At 52.3% G+C, this 16,077-nt stretch overlaps 1 protein-coding gene across 2 annotated transcripts in view; it reads right to left on the bottom strand.

The window, feature by feature from the left end:
• Window positions 1–5,154: 5,154 nt before the first annotated feature.
• Window positions 5,155–16,077, bottom strand: part of LOC116958451 (ester hydrolase C11orf54 homolog) — a 53,223-nt gene continuing 42,300 nt past the window's right edge. For both annotated transcript variants that reach the window (XM_076058605.1, XM_076058604.1), the window contains exons 8-9: window positions 13,974–14,090; window positions 5,155–8,549 (exon numbers count right to left, since the gene is read on the bottom strand). In XM_076058605.1, coding sequence (XP_075914720.1) covers window positions 8,376–8,549; window positions 13,974–14,090 — 291 coding nt within the window. In that variant the 3' untranslated portion in view covers window positions 5,155–8,375. The remainder of the gene's footprint in view (window positions 8,550–13,973; window positions 14,091–16,077) is intronic.

The raw sequence follows: 16,077 nt of genomic DNA on the forward strand, positions 1-16,077 counted from the left end.
TGGTGGTAATTCGGGTGATGATTGATGGTGGTGGTAGTCGTGATGATGCTGGTGGTAATGATGGTGATAGTAGTGGTGGTGATGATGGTGGTGGTAGTGGTGATGATGGTGGTGGTCGTGATGATGGTGGTGTTCGTGATGATGGTCGTGGTAATGATAGCGGTGGTAGTGGTGGTGGTGATGGTGTTGATGATGTTGGTGGTGATGATGGTGGTGGTAGTGGTCGTGATGATGGTGGTGTTCGTGATGATGGTTGTGGTAATGATGGCGGTGGTAGTGGTGGTGGTGATGGTGTTGATGATGTTGGTGGTGATGATGGTGGTGATGATGGTGGTGGTGATGTTGGTGGTGGTGATGATGGTGTGGGGAGCGGTGGTGCAGTGGTTAGCGCTACGCTGCGCTACGAACCCGGCGACCCGAGTTCGATTCCCGCTCACCACTATCACCATCACCACCACTACCACCACCACTACTACCATCACCTCTACCACCACCATCAACAACAACCGCCATTCGCCACTAAGTGGCGGTGACGTCACCACGACGCTTGTGCCAGGCTATGTGCACCCTGAGGCCACGTGAAGTGTCGAACGCCCGCTGGCAGGTCACGGGGCAGACCCAGCAGGTGCCACAGGTCGACTGACTGAGATGACTGAGATGACTGGCTGATGCACCACCTGTGCCCCCTACTGTGCCAACCTGCTGTGCTTTAGCCACCCGGCGCTCCGCTCGTTGTTCTGAGCGTCGCCCCTCCGCCCTCCGTTGTGGTTGGAGGGCGACTACCTCAGCCTGTCCAGTAGCGTCCTCCACGAGCCTCCTCCACAGAGGCCGATCTTGACACTGCTGGTACCAGTCATCGGCAAGTCCACTCAGCTCCACGTCCTCCTGTACCACATCACTCCATCTCTTCTCTAGCCCGTGCCGCGCCCGCTTAGCCCCCTCAATCCGGCCGAACAAAAGCTGTTTCGGCATGCAGTGGCTGGGCATGCGGGCTACATGACCCAGCCATCGCAGCCTTCCCCGTCGGAGGAGCTCACCGATGGGACCTTGCACAGATCTTTCAAGGATTTGTGAGCTCCTCACACAATCCAGTCTGGTTAAACCGAGGATGGATCATAGGCAGGCCAGCCTAAATGTTTCTGACTGGCGAAGATGTTCCATTAGGGGGGTCCAAGTTTCGTAAGCGTAGAGAAGGGAGGGAATGACCGTGGCTGAGAAGACCTGAAGCTTAGTGCGGAGCGACAGACCAGGTAGCTTCCACACACAGCGTTACGCAACCGATGAAAAGATATTGTCGCTCGACTGATTCGGAGTGAGACCTCTGCTGTTAAACTGGAGCCAGTCATAAGCACACTGCCCAGGTATGGGAAACTCTCCACTCTCTCCACAACTGCCCCATCACCGATTGGGAGTTGTGGGGATGGAGTGTCTGATGGTACAAAATACCCAGTCTGGTGCTTAGTTTTGGTGGGGCTGATGGTAAGGCCCCACCTCTTAGTGGCACGCTCCAGTCTCAGCAGCAGCGTCTCCAACTCCTCCTCTGAATGAGCAGCTATTACCAAATCATCAGCATACATAACGTGGTTGAGCAATAGGGAGCCATCCCTGGACCGCACCCGGGCATCGATCAGCCTCCCATTATATCTGTACCATATGGAGATTCCCCCGGTACAGCTATTGAAGGCTTCACGAACTACGTGGTCAAAATAGATGTTAAATAATGTGGGAGCCAGAGGACATCCCTGTCGCACCCCAAGGTTAACAGGGAATGGCTCTGACTCCCGGCCACGTAGTTTTACCCGGGCCCGCTCACCATCATGAAGGTCCTTAATGATCGTGAGCAGGGGGTCAGGTACTCCAAAAGCACGAAGAACAACCCAGAGCCCAGGCCTACTGATGGTATAATAGGCCTTGACCAGGTCAATAAAGCAGAGATGTAGGTCTTGTTGGAATTCCCTACACCTCTGCTGTAGCAGATGGACAGAAAATATGGCATCTGTGCAGGACCACCCTTTCCTGAAACCGCATTGGGGCTACGCAAGCCTCTCCTCAGCGTGCCTGGCAAGGCGATGTTGAATAATCCTTGCCAGGACATTTCCCGACACACTGAGGAGTGAGATGCCCCTGTAGTTGTTACAGTCTGTGCAGTCCCCCTTCTTAAAATGATGTCATATAGGGCAGTCTGTGCACAAACGCCGCCCTCCCTCAGCATTTCGCTTGGGAGATCATCTCTGCCCGCTGCCTTTCCTGGTCTCAGACTCCGGATCGCCTTCAGTACTTCCTCAACAGATGGCACCTCAGCCAGCCACTCAGAGTGGGTGACTTCTTCCAATATTTGAGGCACCGCAGCCTCAGCAGGGTCATCCTCACTTTGTGCCACGATGTTTTCCTGGCTGAGGGATTTTCCCTCCCCCAGGACCTCACAGAAATGCTCAGCAAATCTGCAAACCTGTTCCTGGGGGTCGGAGATTGGGTCACCGTTTTTTCCCCTAATGATGGTAATAGGTGTGGCACTGCAGATTAAATTTTTGATGGAGTTGAATAGAGATTTGTGATCACGGGCCACTGAGGCAGACTCCATCTGCACAGCAACCCGCGACCACCACCCATCCTTGCAGCGCCTCATGGCTCTCCGAACCTCCGAGCGAAGGCTGCGGTAAGCCTCCTCATTCTCTGACGTGGGATTCTGTAGCCGATGACAGTGGGCCTGTCGCTTTTTCTCAACCATCCTGAACACCTCCTCTGTCAGCCAGGGTCTCTGGGGAGGTCTGGACCGCGTACCCAAAGCAGCCATTGCAGCTGCATGAGTCACAGTCCTAAACCTCGCCCATTTACCCTCGACATCAGGAGGAGTCGGGGACGATGCCAATCCCAGCCGCAAGCGATGATGAAATTCTCGCTTGCAACTTTCATCAGATAACTGAGACCAGGCCACTTTAGGTTGGAATGGGGTCCTGGGTGTACACCCACCACCGGAGTGGAAGAATGGCATGCGCATCTTACAGATGACTAGTCGATGGTCAGAGGGCAGATCAGCTCCACGGTAGGTCCTGGTGTCAAGGACATGGGCTCGCATCCGCTGGTCCGTCACTATGTAGTCCAGCAGATGTTCTTGCTTGGACCCGGCATGCATCCATGATGTTGTGTGGATGCACCGATGCCGGAACAGCGTGTTGGTAATTACAAGCCCATGGGCTGCACAAAAATCTAGCAGCCTCCTACCGTTGTTAATGAGCTGATCTGGCCCATGCCCTCCAATCACTCCAGACCAGGTGCCAGTATCATGACCAACTCGGGCATTGAAGTCACCCAACATGATGACTCTATCCCGAGGGGCCACTTTAGCCAGCACCTGTGACAGGAGGTCATAGAAGGCATCTGACTCATCGGCTTTGCCTGCATCCCTCCACGGATGTTCATCTTTGGTGGGGGCATAAGTAACCACAACCACCATTCCTCGCCTCCGGTTGATGGGAAGGCGAGCCCAAAGTAGCCTGGGGCTTACAGCTTCCCACACCTCACCGCCACGCTCCCACGCCCCCTTCATTCTTTTGTTCAAAAGAAGAGTCACATCCTGTTGTTTGGCAGTCTGCTGCCCCGAGTAGAGGACTGCCCACTCCTCATGGTGGCAGGAGCCAGAGCCGGTCCACCGGACCTCCTGAATGCCACACAGATCCAGGCGGTACCGGTCCAGCTCCCGACAGAGGAGTGGCAGCCTCTCGTCCGCAGTGAGCGTTCGAACATTCCACGTGGCCACCCGTAGTGACTTTTCGTTGTTTCTGGAGGAGCCCCGAGGGTAGATATTCAATCTCCTGGCTCCGCCAAGTGGGGTTTGGCCAGGAGACGTCATAGACGCCTGGCCCCCCGGGGCCTCCGGCACAAGCTTATTAGTTACATATTTCAGTTTAGCTCGTGGTTTAGTGGTAATTAATTGAAGGTGGAGGAGTTGCCAGCCCCTCGCACCCGTCCAGAGCCTCCGTTTAGCCCCTGTGGTGGACACATACGCCATAAGGGGAGGAGCCAATCAAAATTGGACCTCCCCCCACAGCACTGTCCATGACAGATTTGTCCGTCCAGCACCGCGAGGAGGTAGGGGGTTGTTTTGCTAGACACCACCACCATCACCACCACTACCATCACCACTACCACTACCACCACTACCACCACCACTACCACCACCTTCACCACCACTACCACCACCATCGCCACCACTACTACCACCATCACCACTACCACCACTACTACCACCACTACCACCACTACTACCATCACCACTACCACCACTACCACTACCACCACCACTACCACCACCATCACCACTACTACCACTACCACCACCACTACCACCATCACCACTACCACCACCACTACTACCACCACCACTACCACCATCACCACTACCACCACCATCACCACTACTATCACTACCACCACCACTACCATCATCACCACTACCACCACCATCACCACCACTACCACCACCATCACCACTACTACCACTACCACCACTACCACCACCACTATACTACCACTACCACCACCATCACTACCACCACTACCACCACCACCACTACCACCACCATCACCACTACCACCACCATCACCACTACTACCACCACCACTACTACCACCACCACTACCACCATCACCACTACCACCACCATCACCACTACTACCACCACCACTACCACCATCACCACTACCACCATCACCACTACCACCACTACCACCACCACTACCACCACCATCACGACCACTACCACCACTACCACCACCGACAGCGATTATCTGAACCGGTCCTGGACCTCCCTTAGGTCGACTCAGCCTCCAATGAGTACCTGGTGCGATGTGAAGTGAACATCGCTAGCACTGGGAGAGAGACAAAGGCGGCCGGGCGTGGTGGTGGTGCTGGCCACCCACCCCCTCTGTGTGTGCCACAGTGCCGGTAGCCTTCATAGGTGGTGGTAGCTAACAGCACTTGCCCCTACAGCCCTGTTAGAGGCTACCTGGTGGAGCTTTGTCTGTGTGTGCATCATAGGTGGTGCTACTCGCTACTAGCAGCACTTGCCCCTACAGCCCTGCTAGAGGCTACCTGGGGGAGCTTTGTCTGTGTGTACAGTAAATATGAGCAGTGGAGAGACAAAGGCGGCCGGGTGCTGTGCATTAATCTTTTATTGCTCAAATTGCATTTCATTTGCACGTGAGGCCCATTTAGCCTGATTGGAGAACATAGATCCATGATAATTACGATCGCTGGCTCATTATAATCATCATCACCACCATCATCATCACCAACATCACCATCATCATCACGACCATCATCATCACCATCATCATCACCGCCATCACCACCAACATCACCACCAACATCATTACCACCATCATCATCACCATCATCATCAACACCACCATCATCATCATCACCAACATCATCATCATCATCACCAACATCACTAACATCATCATCATCACCAACATCATCATTACCACCATCATCATCATCACCAACATCACCACCATCATCATCACCGCCATCACCACCATCACCATCACCGCCGCCATCATCATCACCACCATCATCATCACCATCAATCATCATCGTTGTAATCAAATATTCATAATCATAGCAACACATTCATTGTATGTATGTGTATCTGTGTGTATGTATCTAGGTGTGTATCTGTGTGTGTATCTGTGTATCTATGTATCTGTGTGTGTATATCTGTGTATCTGTGTGTGTATCTGTGTGTGTATCTGTGTATCTGTGTGTGTGTATCTGTGTATCTGTGTGTGTGTGTATCTGTGTGTGTGTGTGTATATCTGTGTGTGTATCTGTGTGTGTATCTGCGTATCTATGTGTGTATCTGTGTGTGTGTATCTGTGTATCTGTGTGTGTATCTGTGTGTATCTGTGTATGTATCTGTGTGTGTATCTGTGTGTATGTATCTATCTATCTGTGTGTGTGTGTATCTGTGTGTGTGTATCTGTGTATGTATCTGTGTGTGTATCTGTGTGTATGTATCTATCTATCTGTGTGTGTATCTGTGTGTGTGTATCTGTGTACGTGTGTATCTGTGTGTGTGTATCTGTGTGTGTATCTGTGTGTATGTATCTATCTATCTGTGTGTGTATCTGTGTGTGTGTATCTGTGTATGTATCTGTGTATCTGTGTGTGTATCTGTGTGTATCTGTGTATGTGCGTATCTGTGTGTGTATCTGTGTGTGTATCTGTGTGTGTGTGTGTATATCTGTGTGTATGTATCTGTGTGTATATGTGTATCTGTGTGTATGTATCTGTGTATCTGTGTGTGTATCTGTGTGTGTATGTATCTATCTATCTGTGTGTGTATCTGTGTGTGTATGTATCTGTGTATCTGTGTGTGTATGTATCTGTGTATCTGTGTGTGTATCTGTATCTGTGTATCTGTGTATCAATCCCTGCCCACTTCGTGTGTGTGCAAGGGGCGGTCTACCCGGTGTATCTGTGTATGTGTATCTGTGTATCTATGTATCTGTGTGTGTATATCTGTGTATGTGTATCTGTGTGTGTGTGTATCTGTATATCTGTGTGTGTGTATCTGTGTGTGTATCTGTGTATCTGTGTGTGTGTGTATCTGTGTGTGTGTATCTGTGTATCTGTGTGTGTATCTGTGTGTGTATCTGTGTGTGTATCTGTGTATCTGTATGTGTGTATCTGTGTATGTGTATCTGTGTGTGTATCTGTGTGTGTGTGTATCTGTGTATCTGTGTGTGTGTATCTGTGTATCTGTGTGTATCTGTGTATCTGTGTGTATCTGTGTATCTCTATGAATCTGTGTGTATGTATCTGTGTGTGTGTATCTGTGTGTGTGTATCTGTGTATCTGTGTATGTATCTGTGTGTGTGTATCTGTGTGTGTGTATCTATGTATCTGTGTGTGTATCTGTGTGTGTGTATCTGTGTGTGTGTATCTGTGTATCTGTGTGTGTATCTGTGTGTATCTGGGTGTGTGTGTATCTGTGTATCAATCCCTGCCCACGTCGTGTGTGTGCAAGGGGCGGTCTACCCGGTGTATCTGTGTGTGTATCTGTGTATCTGTGTGTCTGTGTGTATCTGTGTATCTGTGTGTGTGTGTATCTGTGTGTGTGTGTATCTGTGTGTCTGTGTGTGTGTGTATCTATGTATCTGTGTGTGTATCTGTGTGTGTGTATCTGTGTGTATCTGTGTGTGTGTGTATCTGTGTGTGTATCAATCCCTCCCCACGTCGTGTGTGTGCAAGGGGCGGTCTACCCGGTGTATCTGTGTACGTGTGTATCTATGTGTATCTGTGTGTGTGTATCTATCTATCTGTGTGTGTATCTGTGTGTGTGTCTGTGTATGTATCAATCCCTCCCCACGTCGTGTGTGTGCAAGGGGCGGTCTACCCGGTGTATCTGTGTATCTGTGTGTATCTGTGTATCTGTGTGTGTATCTGTGTGTGTATCTGTGTGTATCTGTGTGTGTGTGTATCTGTGTATCAATCCCTCCCCACGTCGTGTGTGTGCAAGGGGCGGTCTACCCGGTGTATCTGTGTATCTGTGTGTATCTGTGTATCTGTGTGTGTATCTGTGTGTGTATCTGTGTGTATCTGTGTGTGTGTGTATCTGTGTATCAATCCCTGCCCACGTCGTGTGTGTGCAAGGGGCGGTCTACCCGGTGTATCTGTGTATCTGTGTGTATCTGTGTATCTATGTGTATCTGTGTGTGTGTATCTGTGTGTGTGTATGTGTGTGTGTATCTGTGTGTGTATGTATCTATCTATCTGTGTGTGTGTATCTGTGTGTGTGTATCTGTGTATGTATCAATCCCTGCCCACTTCGTGTGTGTGCAAGGGGCGGTCTACCCGGTGTATCTGTGTATCTGTGTGTATCTGTGTATCTATGTGTATCTGTGTGTGTGTGTATCTGTGTGTGTGTATGTGTGTGTGTATCTGTGTGTGTATGTATCTATCTATCTGTGTGTGTGTATCTGTGTGTGTGTATCTGTGTATGTATCAATCCCTGCCCACTTCGTGTGTGTGCAAGGGGCGGTCTACCCGGTGTATCTGTGTGTGTATCTGTGTATCTGTGTGTCTGTGTGTATCTGTGTATCTGTGTGTGTGTGTATCTGTGTGTGTGTGTATCTGTGTGTGTGTGTATCTGTGTGTGTGTGTATCTGTGTGTCTGTGTGTGTGTGTATCTATGTATCTGTGTGTGTATCTGTGTGTGTGTATCTGTGTGTATCTGTGTGTGTGTGTATCTGTGTGTGTATCAATCCCTCCCCACGTCGTGTGTGTGCAAGGGGCGGTCTACCCGGTGTATCTGTGTGTGTATCTGTGTGTGTATCTGTGTGTATGTATCTGTGTGTGTATCTGTGTATCAATCCCTGCCCACTTCGTGTGTGTGCAAGGGGCGGTCTACCCGGTGTATTTGCTCTGCGGGTGTGAGGTACGCGAGGTATCGCATCGGCCACGCGTGGACATCCCCGTGGTAGTGGCCTCCATCACCATGGGAGCTGTAGCAGTGAGTGTGCTCCAGTCGGAGATCCAGGCCCTACACACACACAGATACACACACACACACACACAGACACACACACACACACACAGACACACACACACACACAGACACACACACACACACACAGACACACAGATACACACACACAGACACACACAGACACACACACACAGATACACACACACACAGACACACAGATACACACACACAGACACACACACACAGACACACACACACAGACACACACACACAGACACACAGACACACACACAGATACACACACGGACACACACACACAGATACACACACAGACACACACACACACACAGACACACACACATACACACACAGACACACACAGACACACACGGACACACAGACAAAGCTCCCCCAGGTAGCCTCTAGCAGGGCTGCAGGGGCAAGTGCTGTTAGCTAGCAAGTAGCGCCACCTATGAAGGCCTACCGGCACTGTGGCACACACAGAGAGGATGGAGTGAGTGGTGGAGTGAGTGGTTGAGTGAGTGGTTGAGTGAGTGCTGGAGTGAGTGGTGGAGTGATGGTGGAGTGAGTGGTGGAGTGAGTGGTTGAGTGAGTGGTTGAGTGAGTGGTGGAGTGAGTGCTGGAGTGAGTGGTGGAGTGATGGTGGTGGAGTGAGTGGTGGAGTTGAGTGAGTGGTGGAGTGAGTGGTGGAGTTGAGTGAGTGGTGGAGTGAGTGGTGGAGTTGAGTGAGTGGTGGAGTGAGTGGTGGTGGAGTGAGTGGTGGAGTGGTGGAGTGAGTGCTGGAGTTGAGTGAGTGGTGGTTGAATGAGTGGTTGAGTGAGTGGTGGTGGAGTGAGTGAGTGGTTGAGTGAGTGGTTGAGTGAGTGGTTGAGTGAGTGGGTGAGTGAGTGGTTGAGTGAGTGGTTGAGTGAGTGGGTGAGTGAGTCGTGGCTGAGTGAGTGGGTGAGTGAGTGGTGGTTGAGTGGTGGTGGAGTGAGTGGTAGAGTGAGTGGTTGAGTGAGTGGTTGAGTGAGTGGTGGAGTGAGTGGTGGAGTGAGTGAGTGAGTGAGTGGTTGAGTGAGTGGTTGAGTGGTGGTGGAGTGAGTGGTGGAGTGAGTGGTGGTGGAGTGAGTGGTGGAGTGAGTGGTGGAGTTGAGTGAGTGGTGGAGTGAGTGGTGGAGTTGAGTGAGTGGTGGAGTGAGTGGTGGTGGAGTGAGTGGTGGAGTGGTGGAGTGAGTGGTGGAGTGAGTGAGTGGGTGAGTGAGTGGTTGAGTGGTGGTGGAGTGAGTGGTGGAGTGAGTGGTTGAGTGAGTGGTTGAGTGAGTGGTTGAGTGAGTGGTGGAGTGAGTGGTGGAGTGAGTGAGTGGTTGAGTGAGTGGTTGAGTGGTGGTGGAGTGAGTGGTGGAGTGAGTGGTGGAGTGATGGTGCAATGAGTGGTGGTTGAGTGAGTGGTGGTTGAGTGAGTGGCTGAGTGAGTGGTGGAGTGAGTGAGTGGTGGAGTGAGTGGTTGAGTGAGTGGGTGAGTGAGTGGTGGTTGAGTGAGTGGTTGAGTGAGTGGTTGAGTGAGTGGCTGAGTGAGTGGTTGAGTGAGTGGGTGAGTGAGTGGTTGAGTGAGTGGTTGAGTGAGTGGGTGAGTGAGTCGTGGCTGAGTGAGTGGGTGAGTGAGTGGTGGTTGAGTGGTGGTGGAGTGAGTGGTAGAGTGAGTGGTTGAGTGAGTGGTTGAGTGAGTGGTGGAGTGAGTGGTGGAGTGAGTGAGTGAGTGAGTGGTTGAGTGAGTGGTTGAGTGGTGGTGGAGTGAGTGGTGGAGTGAGTGGTGGTGGAGTGAGTGGTGGAGTGAGTGGTGGAGTTGAGTGAGTGGTGGAGTGAGTGGTGGAGTTGAGTGAGTGGTGGAGTGAGTGGTGGTGGAGTGAGTGGTGGAGTGGTGGAGTGAGTGGTGGAGTGAGTGAGTGGGTGAGTGAGTGGTTGAGTGGTGGTGGAGTGAGTGGTGGAGTGAGTGGTTGAGTGAGTGGTTGAGTGAGTGGTTGAGTGAGTGGTGGAGTGAGTGGTGGAGTGAGTGAGTGGTTGAGTGAGTGGTTGAGTGGTGGTGGAGTGAGTGGTGGAGTGAGTGGTGGAGTGATGGTGCAATGAGTGGTGGTTGAGTGAGTGGTGGTTGAGTGAGTGGCTGAGTGAGTGGTGGAGTGAGTGAGTGGTGGAGTGAGTGGTTGAGTGAGTGGGTGAGTGAGTGGTGGTTGAGTGAGTGGTTGAGTGAGTGGTTGAGTGAGTGGCTGAGTGAGTGGTTGAGTGAGTGGTGGAGTGAGTGGTTGAGTGGTGGTGGAGTGAGTAGTGGAGTGAGTGGTGGAGTGAGTGAGTGGTGGAGTGAGTGGTGGAGTGAGTGGTGGAGTGAGTGGTTGAGTGAGTGGTGGAGTGAGTGGTTGAGTGAGTAGTGGAGTGAGTGGTTTAGTGAGTGGCTGAGTGAGTGGCTGAGTGAGTGGCTGAGTGAGTGGCTGAGTGAGTGGTTGAGTGAGTGGTTGAGTGAGTGGTGGTTGAGTGAGTGGTGGTTGAGTGAGTGGTTGAGTGAGTGGGTGAGTGAGTGGTGGTTGAGTGAGTGGTTGAGTGAGTGGTGGAGTGAATGGTGGAGTGATGGTGGAGTGAGTGGTGGTGGAGTGAGTGGTGGTTGAGTGAGTGGTTGAGTGGTGGTGGAGTGAGTGGTGGAGTGAGTGGTGGTGGAGTGAGTGGTGGAGTGAGTGGTGGAGTTGAGTGAGTGGTGGAGTGAGTGGTGGAGTTGAGTGAGTGGTGGAGTGAGTGGTGGTGGAGTGAGTGGTGGAGTGGTGGAGTGAGTGGTGGAGTGAGTGAGTGGGTGAGTGAGTGGTTGAGTGGTGGTGGAGTGAGTGGTGGAGTGAGTGGTTGAGTGAGTGGTTGAGTGAGTGGTTGAGTGAGTGGTGGAGTGAGTGAGTGGTGGAGTGAGTGAGTGGTTGAGTGAGTGGTTGAGTGGTGGTGGAGTGAGTGGTGGAGTGAGTGAGTGGTGGAGTGAGTGGTGGAGTGATGGTGCAATGAGTGGTGGTTGAGTGAGTGGTGGTTGAGTGAGTGGCTGAGTGAGTGGTGGAGTGAGTGAGTGGTGGAGTGAGTGGTTGAGTGAGTGGGTGAGTGAGTGGTGGTTGAGTGAGTGGTTGAGTGAGTGGTTGAGTGAGTGGCTGAGTGAGTGGTTGAGTGAGTGGTGGAGTGAGTGGTTGAGTGGTGGTGGAGTGAGTAGTGGAGTGAGTGGTGGAGTGAGTGGTGGAGTGAGTGGTGGAGTGAGTGGTTGAGTGAGTGGTTGAGTGAGTGGTTGAGTGAGTGGTGGAGTGAGTGGTTGAGTGAGTGGTGGTGGAGTGAGTGGTGGAGTGAGTCGTGGAGTGAGTGGTTGAGTGAGTGGCTGAGTGAGTGGCTGAGTGAGTGGCTGAGTGAGTGGTTGAGTGAGTGGTTGAGTGAGTGGTGGAGTGAGTGGTTGAGTGAGTGGTGGTTGAGTGAGTGGTGGTTGAGTGAGTGGTTGAGTGAGTGGGTGAGTGAGTGGTGGTTGAGTGAGTGGTGGTTGAGTGAGTGGTTGAGTGAGTGGGTGAGTGAGTGGTGGTTGAGTGAGTGGTTGAGTGAGTGGTGGAGTGAATGGTGGAGTGATGGTGGAGTGAGTGGTGGTGGAGTGAGTGGTGGTTGAGTGAGTGGTTGAGTGGTGGTGGAGTGAGTGGTGGAGTGAGTGGTGGTGGAGTGAGTGGTGGAGTGAGTGGTGGAGTTGAGTGAGTGGTGGAGTGAGTGGTGGAGTTGAGTGAGTGGTGGAGTGAGTGGTGGTGGAGTGAGTGGTGGAGTGGTGGAGTGAGTGGTGGAGTGAGTGAGTGGGTGAGTGAGTGGTTGAGTGGTGGTGGAGTGAGTGGTGGAGTGGTTGAGTGAGTGGTTGAGTGAGTGGTTGAGTGAGTGGTGGAGTGAGTGGTGGAGTGAGTGAGTGGTTGAGTGAGTGGTTGAGTGGTGGTGGAGTGAGTGGTGGAGTGATGGTGCAATGAGTGGTGGTTGAGTGAGTGGTGGTTGAGTGAGTGGCTGAGTGAGTGGTGGAGTGAGTGAGTGGTGGAGTGAGTGGTTGAGTGAGTGGGTGAGTGAGTGGTGGTTGAGTGAGTGGTTGAGTGAGTGGTTGAGTGAGTGGCTGAGTGAGTGGTTGAGTGAGTGGTGGAGTGAGTGGTTGAGTGGTGGTGGAGTGAGTAGTGGAGTGAGTGGTGGAGTGAGTGAGTGGTGGAGTGAGTGGTGGAGTGAGTGGTGGAGTGAGTGGTTGAGTGAGTGGTGGAGTGAGTGGTTGAGTGAGTGGTGGTGGAGTGAGTGGTGGAGTGAGTCGTGGAGTGAGTGGTTGAGTGAGTGGCTGAGTGAGTGGCTGAGTGAGTGGCTGAGTGAGTGGTTGAGTGAGTGGTTGAGTGAGTGGTGGAGTGAGTGGTTGAGTGAGTGGTGGTTGAGTGAGTGGTGGTTGAGTGAGTGGTTGAGTGAGTGGGTGAGTGAGTGGTGGTTGAGTGAGTGGTTGAGTGAGTGGTGGAGTGAATGGTGGAGTGAGTGGTGGTGGAGTGAGTGGTTGAGTGAGTGGGTGCGAGAGTGGTGGTTGAGTGAGTGGTTGAGTGAGTGGTGGTGGAGTGAGTGGTTGAGTGAGTGGGTGCGTGAGTGGTGGTTGAGTGAGTGGTTGAGTGAGTGGTGGTTGAGTGAGTGGCTGAGTGAGTGGCTGAGTGAGTGGTTGAGTGAGTGGTGGTTGAGTGAGTGGTGGGTGAGTGAGTGGGTGAGTGAGTGGGTGAGTGAGTGAGTGGGTGAGTGAGTGGTTGAGTGAGTGAGTGGTTGAGTGAGTGGTTGAGTGAGTGGTGGTTGAGTGAGTGGTGGAGTGAGTGGTGGTTGAGTGAGTGGTTGAGTGAGTGGTGGTTGAGTGAGTGGTTGAGTGAGTAATGGTTGAGTGAGTGGCTGAGTGAGTGAGTGGCTGAGTGAGTGGTTGAGTGAGTGGTGGTTGAGTGAGTGGTTGAGTGAGTGGTGGTTGAGTGAGTGGTGGAGTGAGTGAGTGGTGGTTGAGTGAGTGGTTGAGTGAGTGGTGGTTGAGTGAGTGGTGGAGTGAGTGAATGGTGGTTGAGTGAGTGGTTGAGTGAGTGGTGGTTGAGTGAGTGGTTGAGTGAGTGGCTGAGTGAGTGGCTGAGTGAGTGGTTGAGTGAGTGGTGGCTGAGTGAGTGGTTGAGTGAGTGGTGGTTGAGTGAGTGGTTGAGTGAGTGGCTGAGTGAGTGGCTGAGTGAGTGGTTGAGTGAGTGGTGGCTGAGTGAGTGGTTGAGTGAGTGGTGGTTGAGTGAGTGGTTGAGTGAGTGGCTGAGTAAGTGGTTGAGTGAGTGAGTGGCTGAGTGAGTGGCTGAGTGAGTGGCTGAGTGAGTGGATGAGTGAGTGAGTGGTTGAGTGGGTGAGTGAGTGGTGGTTGAGTGAGTGGTGGAGTGAGTGGTGGTGGAGTGAGAGGTGGAGTTGAGGAGTCACCCCAGGGTCGTGCGACAGGAAGATCGTCTGCCCTATGAGAGGAGCCCTGGCCGAGAAGAACTTCAACCAGCAGCGGACATCCTCGTCCGTGTGTAGCGGACGGCTGGAGAATGCCGGCTACACGGACACACACAGATAGACACACACACAGATAGACACAGATAGATACACACACACAGATAGACACACAGACACACACACAGACACACACATAGATAGACACAAACACACAGAGACACACACACAGATAGACACAGATAGACACACACACAGAGACACACACAGATAGACACACACAGATAGACACACACACAGATAGACACACACACAGACACACACACACAGACACACACACACAGATAGACACACACACAGATAGACACACACACAGACAGACACACACACAGATAGACACACACACAGATAGACACACACACAGATAGACACACACAGATAGACACACACACAGATAGACACACACAGATAGACACACACAGATAGACACACGCAGAGACACACACACAGACACACACAGGTAGACACACACACAGATAGACACACACACAGATAGACACACACACAGAGACACACACACAGATAGACACACACACAGATAGACACACACACAGATAGACACACAAAGAGACACACACACAGATACACACAGATAGATGCACGCAGATAGACACACACAGAGATACACACACACAGATAGACACAGAGACACAGAGAGATAGACACATACAGAGACACACAGAGAGAGACACACAGACACACACACAGACACAGAGAGATTTTACAGTGGTGGTAGTAGTAGTGGTTGTTGTAGTGGTTGTTGTAGTGGTTGGTGTAGTGGTTGTAGTGGTTTTAGTGGTAGTAGTAGTATTGGTTGTAGTTAGTGGTCGTGTGTGTGTGTCCACTCACTGCGGATGGCCACGTGGAATGTTCGAACGCTCACTGCGGAGGAGAGGCTGCCACTCCTCTGTCGGGAGCTGGACCGGTACCGCCTGGATCTCTGTGGCATTCAGGAGGTGCGGTGGACCGGTTCTGGCTCCTGCCACCATGAGGGGTGGACAGTCCCTCTATTCGGGGCAGCAGACTGCCAAACAACAGGGTGTGGCTCTTCTTCTGAACAAAAGAATGAAGGGGGCGTGGGAGCGTGGCGGTGAGGTGTGGGAAGCTATAAGCCCCAGGCTACTTTGGGCTCGCCTTCCCATCAACCGGAGGCGAGGAATGGTGGTCGTGGTTACTTATGCCCCCACCGAAGACGAACATCCGTGGAGGGATGCAGGCCAAGCCGATGAGTCAGATGCCTTCTATGACCTCCTGTCACAGGTGCTGGCTAAAGTGGCCCCTCGGGATAGAGTCATCTTGTTGGGTGACTTCAATGCCCGAGTTGGTCATGATGCTGACACCTGGTCTGGAGTGATTGGAGGGCATGGGCCAGATCAGCTCAATAACAACGGTAGGAGGCTGCTAGATTTGTGTGCAGCCCATGGGCTTGTAATTACCAACACGCTGTTCCGGCATCGGCGCATCCACACATCATGGATGCATGCCGGGTCCAAGCAAGAACATCTGCTGGACTACATAGTGACGGACCAACGGATGCAGGCCCATGTCCTTGACACCAGGACCTACCGTGGAGCTGATCTGCCCTCTGACTATTGACAAGTCATCTGTAAGATGCGCCTGCCATTCTTCCACTCCGGTGGTGGGTGTACACCCAGGACCCCATTCCAACCTAAAGTGGCCTGGTCTCAGTAATCTCATGAAAGTTGCAAGTGAGAATTTCATCATCGCTTGCGGCTGGGGTTGGCATCGTCCCCCACACCTCCTGATGTCGAGGGTAAATGGGCGAGGTTTAGGACTGTGACTCATGCAGCTGCAATGGCTGCTTTGGGTACGCGGTCCAGACCTCCCCAGAGACCCTGGCTGACAGAGGTGTTCAGGATGGTTGAGAAAAAGCGACAGGCCCACTGTCATCGGCTACAGAATCCCACGTCAGAGAATGAGGAGGCTTACCGCAGCCTTCGCTCGGAGGTTCGGAGAGCCGTGAGGCGCTGCAAGGATGGGTGGTGCTCGCGGGTTGCTGAGGAGATGG

Source organism: Petromyzon marinus, assembly GCF_048934315.1.
Source record: "Petromyzon marinus isolate PM22_M1 ecotype Great Lakes invasive population chromosome 77 unlocalized genomic scaffold, UKy_Petmar_22M1.pri1.0 chr77_unloc.2, whole genome shotgun sequence".
Lineage (NCBI taxonomy): Eukaryota > Metazoa > Chordata > Hyperoartia > Petromyzontiformes > Petromyzontidae > Petromyzon > Petromyzon marinus.